Source organism: Pogonomyrmex barbatus, unplaced genomic scaffold, assembly GCF_055798465.1.
Source record: "Pogonomyrmex barbatus isolate J1 unplaced genomic scaffold, ASM5579846v1 scaffold8, whole genome shotgun sequence".
Classification (NCBI taxonomy): Eukaryota; Metazoa; Arthropoda; class Insecta; order Hymenoptera; family Formicidae; genus Pogonomyrmex; species Pogonomyrmex barbatus.
Genome location: NW_028297182.1, coordinates 1,787,361 through 1,794,949, shown reverse-complemented (window position 1 = coordinate 1,794,949; position 7,589 = coordinate 1,787,361). Strand labels below are relative to the sequence as shown.

At 30.0% G+C, this 7,589-nt stretch overlaps 1 protein-coding gene across 1 annotated transcript; it reads left to right on the top strand.

Moving 5' to 3' along the window:
* The first annotated feature begins 1,263 nt into the window (after window positions 1–1,263).
* LOC105425494 (small integral membrane protein 14) lies at window positions 1,264–7,539 on the top strand. The gene is made up of 5 exons (XM_011636291.3): window positions 1,264–1,448; window positions 4,601–4,699; window positions 5,922–5,976; window positions 6,212–6,363; window positions 6,433–7,539. Exons 2-5 carry the CDS (start codon window positions 4,628–4,630, stop codon window positions 6,475–6,477), a joined length of 324 nt encoding a protein of 107 aa, XP_011634593.1. The 5' UTR covers window positions 1,264–1,448; window positions 4,601–4,627; the 3' UTR covers window positions 6,478–7,539.
* Window positions 7,540–7,589: the final 50 nt, after the last annotated feature.

Below are 7,589 nucleotides of genomic sequence, written 5' to 3'. Positions count from 1 at the left end.
CTTGTTGTATGACAAAATAAACATAATTAGGTTTTCCCATTATGAAATGCGTAAAATTAAATAATACAAATATAGAAATTCATTAAATTTAATTAAATTTTTCTTGTAGTAAACTGAAATTTTGTATCTTCTATTTTTACACATGTTTGCAAATACACATGTTTGCAAATACACATATATATATACGTATATGCATAAAATATCTAATTGTCAAGTATAATAAGATTCTTACATCAGTAATAATGATCATTAATGTCAATACTGAATTATTAATTCATAACCGACTTTATCGTATTTCCTCAAGATAGATAAACATTAGATTTTTAAATTTTTTATTTTGTCTATCAACATTAATGATCCTTGACTAACTTTTTTATTTAATAACTTGTCAGAGATAAACAAATCATTGATCTGACCTATAATCATTAATGAACTTGAAATCAGCGCTATTATTTTTTGCAACACGGCATACTATTAAGAAATATAAGATAATTAATAAAGAAAAGAACATAACGAAATTTTTTTCTGACTGCTCTTATTCGGTAAAAAGATTATATTTTTATTTTTTTTACGTGCATAATTTATTTAAAATGACAAAAAGTAACGTTCATAGTATAAAAAACTCGCAGAATATACATTATATATATTTCTTACGTACAAACGATATTAATAATTCCTTGTTTACCGACAAGTATTAAATATAGAATCATCGTGCCGTATATTTCAAAATTATGTCTATACACATTTTTTATAATTTTATTTTATTTTATTGTTTACGTAATGTTTCCTGAAAAACATTTTTCATATAAATAATAAAAATATGTAAATTACTGTAAATTGGATAATACAAAACATAATACACAAAAAAAGTGAAGTTTTAAAATTGTTAATATATCTAATTTTATAGTGTATTAATAAAAAGAATATATAATATTAAAAACTAAAAAGTTACTGTATGATGATATATCAAATTTGATTACATATATTATTATATTACATATCAGATAAAAATATTAATTTATTTTCTAATTAAGTTTGCCTTTGTAGCTACTATACATGTTATACATATATGTTAAAAAAGATGAGTGATTTATTTAATAAAAGAAGAATTTTATCTTTTTCTACATTGTAATGACAAAAGCATAAGAAGCGAGAAATTCTTCGAAGAAACTATCCGAAGTCGAGGTTGAGTGCCTTGAACATATTTGAAAATATCGCGCCGCTCTCGCCGATTGGTCAGCCGCGCGCCAATCCCTCGCGTTCACGAATGTACGGCTGGGAGCGCACTTCGTATTCGCACGATACACAACACAACCGAAGACGAGGACGACGACGACGGCGACGATCGTGATGGTTGGAACGGATCGAGCATAAGTCGTCTGAAGCTATCAAACGTTCGTGCGTTCTGACTTTTCCGCTCATTCCGTTTTTCTCGACTGAGTACAGCGGTGAGTACATCTCTCTTCCTATGACGCTCTCCGTCCCACCCTCGACGACGATCGTCATCGATCGTTGCGCATCTCTATTTTTTTTTTTCGCGTCATTTTTCCTTTCGAAAATCAAGTGTCAACGCGATGCGTCGCGAGATCGTCGTCGTTCGAACATCCGTTCGACTCTGTTCGAGACGATCCTGAACGTCTGTCGCTCGCTCATTCGCTCGCGTGCGATGCACACGTTGATGCGTGTTGCGTCGCCATACGGATGCAAGCGACAGGCTTAATCGGGCTCGGTTGATCTCTCGCATCGCTCGAGAATCGCTCATTCGCGCGCGCACGGAGAAAACGCGGACGAGACGGAAGATCGCGTCCGCGATCCCTCTCGGTTGTAACACTTCCCCCTTTCCCCTCCCTCCCCACGTGTTTCTGATAGTTCGTCTGCGATAACGCAATGCGCGCGAAAATAAGGATAATTTCGATAAATTGCTCGTACAAAACGGTATTACGGTCGCGTTGCGCAAATCGAGTTTTATATTTAAAAAAAATGGATAGCAAGATTCCGAATTTTTATGTCTCGTGTTACGCTGTTCGATTTCCCCCATGATTTTTATATTTGTTTCTATGTTAACTTTAATATCGATAATTTACTTTTTTTTTTTAGTTTTAACGTTTATTTACAAATAAGTTAATTTCAAACTCAGTTAATTTATTCTCTATCTTCTTCTAATACTTAGAATTAAAAAAAAAAGACAAGTTTAATCGAGATTAAAGTTAATTTACACATTTGTGTAGAAATGGATATTACACGGAATCCATTAACGAGCGTTTGCGCATTTGTTTAGTAATTCTCGATCCCGACGGTATGATCGAAAATCGATGAATCTTAATTATAATGCAATGATAATGCATGTTACATATTACGATCCGATTAATTTACATATAAGTATATTTATGACTTCCCTGTCATTTGTAATATTTTGTTTTGCGATTTTTTAAATTTCCGTCTAGATATTCTCATGAAGCATAAACTTTATGTTTTCGATTTAATTTACTTTTTAAGATTTAAAAAAAATAAGGAATGAATTAAGATTTTTTTTTGTAATTAATAGAACTGGACATAGATGTATTAGATAGGTCTTATATCCATATAAGGTTAGATTGAAATTGATCAATTAGATTGGATTGAAATTTGATCAATTCAAACAAAGTTTACTTGAGATTTTCTTTAGGTTTTCTTTTTTCTGATTAATTAAATTCTACTCTAATCTCAGTTCCATGGTTTATAGCTGAAATACATTTGTATTTAAAATGAAATAGATATATATTTGAAGTTTAGTAAAAACGAGATAAAAAATTTTACTGCAATCCAGAAATAGAAAACGAACTTTCAATCTCTAATCTAAACCACAGTTAAGGCTCGGGTCTCTCGCGGTGCGACATGGGTTGTGTGACGTCAGCAGCGAGAAATGACACGTAAAAAGTTTCTTGCGTCGTATAACTTTATCTTGTACTTTTCCCTTAAAAACATATTTTCGTATTCTTAAAACTTGTAAAAAATACTAGAAAGTAAGATATCTGTCCAATAAATCACATAAAAGTGTAAAATAAATCTTGAAATAATGGTTACTGCTTAGCTATTAGAAATTACTAGATCACTAAATCTAGTTGTTTCTGATAGCTGAGTGATCATTTGTCGCAAATCGAATATTTCTTCTAATTCCTTGAATGTTTCCAATCGACTGACTTATAAATATCTAAAAGATATTTTTAAGGCTTGGTTGTCTCTCTGCATATTGAATTATGACATCAGAGGCGAGAAATGACATGTAAAAAATTTCTTACGTCGTATAGCTTTGTCCTATATTTTTTTCATATAAACATGATATTTTCGTATTTTTAAAACTTATAAGAAATACCAGAAAGTAAAATATGCGCAGAACAAATGTTCTACTTTTATCTTCTATGCGATTTATGAAATCTAAAAGATATCTATTTCGCCAATTTCTTTTATTGGAAATAAATATCGAAAAAAATATCTTTCAACATATAACATCGAACCTCCGCATACCACGTGTGTGCGGTAAACTCTAATGAATTCTACTTCGTATTCTGAATTAATTTTTAACGGTAAAAATACCTTTAAAGTGCCTTTAAAAGTAGCTTAGAAATTATCTGAGGAGTCGCATTTAAGACATTTCTTTCGACAAAAGTGAGTTGAAAATACACAGAAAAAAAAAATAAGTTTTAAATCAATATATATTTCCATATATAAGCAATAGCATATTATAATTTTCATATAAAAAATTTTTACACTACTTGAATTGAGCAGAAATAATATTTGCGTTAATACAAATTCAAACAAATCAAACTAAAATTTTTAAGAATATCATAATATTCTTGTTTATATATGAGAATATATTTTTCTTGGTTCAAAACTATTTTTTTTTTCTATTTATGGATTTTGATAAGCGCATTGATAATTTAAATAGCGCAATATTTTTTGTCCCGCATTTTACGAGGTATTTTCAAATATAACTGCGTTTGTGTCGCCTATCGCCAGATAAGAAATCAGGTATTTCCTTCGACGACGGCGCAAAGTTAGATATAATTGCCGGCCTCGTAAGGAATATATCCTTGAAATTGTGAGAATTGACAGTGCGGTCATTTTAATTAATCGCCTTTTTAATAAACGCAATAATACGCCTTATATTCTTTATCTTGTTTATTTTCATTCTTAATTATAACATTCAACATTAGAAGAATCGGATTTAAAGAAATACATGTGAACGATTAACGATTATTGCTTGCGATTATTTGTTTATGCTTTTTATGTAACTCTCTGAAATCCCATAATACGCATTATTTTGTATAATTGCGCGTCGACAATTTGCAAAGAATTGCTCAAGCGTACATACATATTTCTCGTGAATTTCTGCATGTTGAATTTCTTGCTTCCCCCTTTTTTTTTTTGCGACGTCAGTATATTGTACCGTATGTTTATAAAATGTACCGATCGTAACGAATCATCGAGCAAAAAGTGGATCGCGCGGATTGTCTGTGAGAAAAAGAATTCGCGCGCAAGAATTGGCGAAAGAACGTTCGCGAAAAAAAAAAAAAGAACGTGTGTCTAATAATCATGATAATTTCTTGATTTTTATGTGCAGCGGCAGATTCTGCGAAAAGCATCCACGATGAGCGACGAGGGATTCGATCCATGCGAGTGCATGTTGAATCAAATGTCCATGCAGCATCTACTTTCTATCGTAAGTACTTTCTTTCGTAAGTAATACGAAAGTCACGTGACGTGAATACCGCGAGATCGACGTTGCGATAAGACCGCGGCCGGTTAATGGGCGGTGACGAAGGACGTGGCTTTTTCGCGGACGTTTAGACACTTTTTACAGGCCCTGAGTACAGTGGAGGAAACATTAGGAACGGAAATAAATATCAATATAAATATTAAATTTTGGAAATTAATATGAATATTAAATATTAACATTAATATAAATATTAAATTTTGAAAATGAAAATTGGAAATAAAGATTAAACGCATTATGGATGGACGCAAAGAAATGATATTTTATACACACTTGTGTCCAAGGTGTGTTGTTACGTTTAATTTTTATTTCGAACTTTTGTTTCTAGAAGTTTCTCTTAATATTCTTATTCTTAGTATTTTCTCCATGGGGTCTAAGAACAATAAACGAGGTTATTCAGACGGCTTGTAACGCAATGACCTCTTCTGTTTAGCCGGCAGAAATTGGTTGCGTCACGCGATTACATAAAAATATTTCGATTACGTAAGTCGACTGTTGATGCATGATATATTACACGTTGAATCGCGTACGAGAACTCGCAATTATGAAGATTCGTGCAAATTTATTCACTTCCGGAATAGAAATTCGTTTCAGGCTTGATTCTGCGACAAATAGTTTTTGTATATGTAGATGTTAAAAAATTCACAAATGAGCGCGGCTTTTATACCAAAAGAATGTGTACGTATGTGTTGTGTGTATGTAAACGCGCGTGCACACACACACACACACACACACACACACACGCACGCACGCGCGCGCGCGCAAGAATTCCAATTTAGTAATAATAGGTCTGTTTTTTTTTGATAGTTGAACTAGTGTACACTAGTACATTTATTGTATACGTAAAATGGAATATGCTTGAAATTTTTTTTTATAGATAAAAAAATGTATGCAAGAATATATAAATATATTTATATATTTTTGCATACAAAAATTTTTATCTATAAATATATATATTTACATGTATTTATACATGTAAATGCAACAAAAAATTTTTTACCGGGTTGGAGAAAGAGAATTTTAGCGCGATTCAATTAGCAGCATTAAAAAACAGATCTAAAATTTATAACTGTTTTATCACATATCTGTCGCACTCGCATCTTTCGACGAACAAATAATTATATTTATTTAAAAAAAAATTAAATTTTTCTATAAATTACTGTTTCAGATACGACAATCACAAGATTATTGCTCGGATACCGAATGCTTTAGCTTATCGAGATGTATGTTTACTATTAAATATATATTTGATTATAATATATTGATCATAGTAATTTAAATTGTTTCATCAATAATTAAACTCAATTTTATTTAAATTTTAATTTTTAACTAAATTATGATCTTTCTGGAGATAAATAATTGTCAATTTAAGATACATAACTTATATAGTAAACAATATCAATGTACAATATTGACAGTTTAAAAAAAGAGAAAATAAAACGATCGTTTTCTTTCTAGTTCCGCTAGGACCGCAAACGAACATCCAGAGAGAGCATTCGCCCTTCCTCTTTACTTGGTTAATTATCGGCTTTATCTTGTTCCTATTCATATTTAGACCGAATTCTTTGCGACAATCGACCAGAAATGTTATTAAGAACCGCAATGAACCCGTAAGTGTATCAACTATATATTATTCATAAAAACTCGACTATATGTTTCGAATCTAAATTTATTTGCAGGATTCACATAGTGATGACCCGCCTTCGCCACCAACAGTGAACTAAATAATACAATATAACTTTGCTGGAAGATCTTGTTATTCGAGATTTTATACATTAGGATCTAAATTCGTAATAGAAATAAGAGAAGAGTTTTATATATGTATAGTATATAAAATATGATATTAATGTAATGTAAGCATTAGCGTATATCGATAATTTGATTTCTTAGAGATGTAATTTTTCCTTGATGATAATCGCAATTTTGAATAATGCGCACGCATTTTCTTTGTCTCACAATAACGTGCCTGAATTACATTCACTAATTTTTTTATCGTTTTTTATCGTGTTCATTTCTCTTGAAATCGTGCATGATATCTGATTGTAATTATATATGAATCCGCTTATTCGCAATAATAAGAATATAATGTAGGCGAAATAATATAATTTAAAATCTTTATTCTAAAAACAATGAAAAAATTAAGTACCTGCGAATGGATATAGTCATCTAACGAACTTATTTATTTGGTATTTATATTCCAGAAAATATCCAGAATTCACTAAAAATTTTACAAAAATAACTTACATAAAAAAATCTTCCATCAATTGAATATGCAATATCTGATGTAAATAACACGACAGTAAAATAATGTATAATGTATAATAATTAAAAATTTCGAGTCTTGTATAATCTTTCAAGAAACATTTTATGAATATTTTATGAATATTTATATTCTTTTTTTATAACGCAATTATAAGAACAGTGCAAGTATATTTACATCTTGTTTTGGTACAATAAAAAGATATTTAAAAGTTACATTTTATCATTCACAATAAGAAAAAAATATAATTTATAATTTATTTCAATATACATATTATACCATTCAAATGAAGTGGAACTATTTTATCACATTAGACATTTTATATAAATTAAAAAATAATAGATTTAAAGATATAAATAAATCTATATTCTATATAGACAATGATTATCAATAATATTACGTACAAAGTATTCTCTCATAATGGATATGGTCTATTATAAAATATTTTATACTAATAACAATGTTGTTTAATATTGTACATTCCCCATATTTTCAATAATAAAATTGCTTCTCCGATTGTATAAAATGACTTTACATTTATTACATCAGTGTAAATAATATCAATGTACACAAGCT

What these genes read in the sequence shown, in the direction of transcription:
- LOC105425494 (XM_011636291.3), top strand. Translation starts at nt 4,628, where the DNA reads ATGAGCGACGAGGGATTCGATCCATGCGAGTGCATGTTGAATCAAATG. An exon ending in TGCAGCATCTACTTTCTATC is followed by an intron (nt 4,700 to 5,921) that starts GTAAGTACTTTC and finishes TTACTGTTTCAG; the next exon opens with ATACGACAATCACAAGATTA. An exon ending in ATGCTTTAGCTTATCGAGAT is followed by an intron (nt 5,977 to 6,211) that starts GTATGTTTACTA and finishes TTTTCTTTCTAG; the next exon opens with TTCCGCTAGGACCGCAAACG.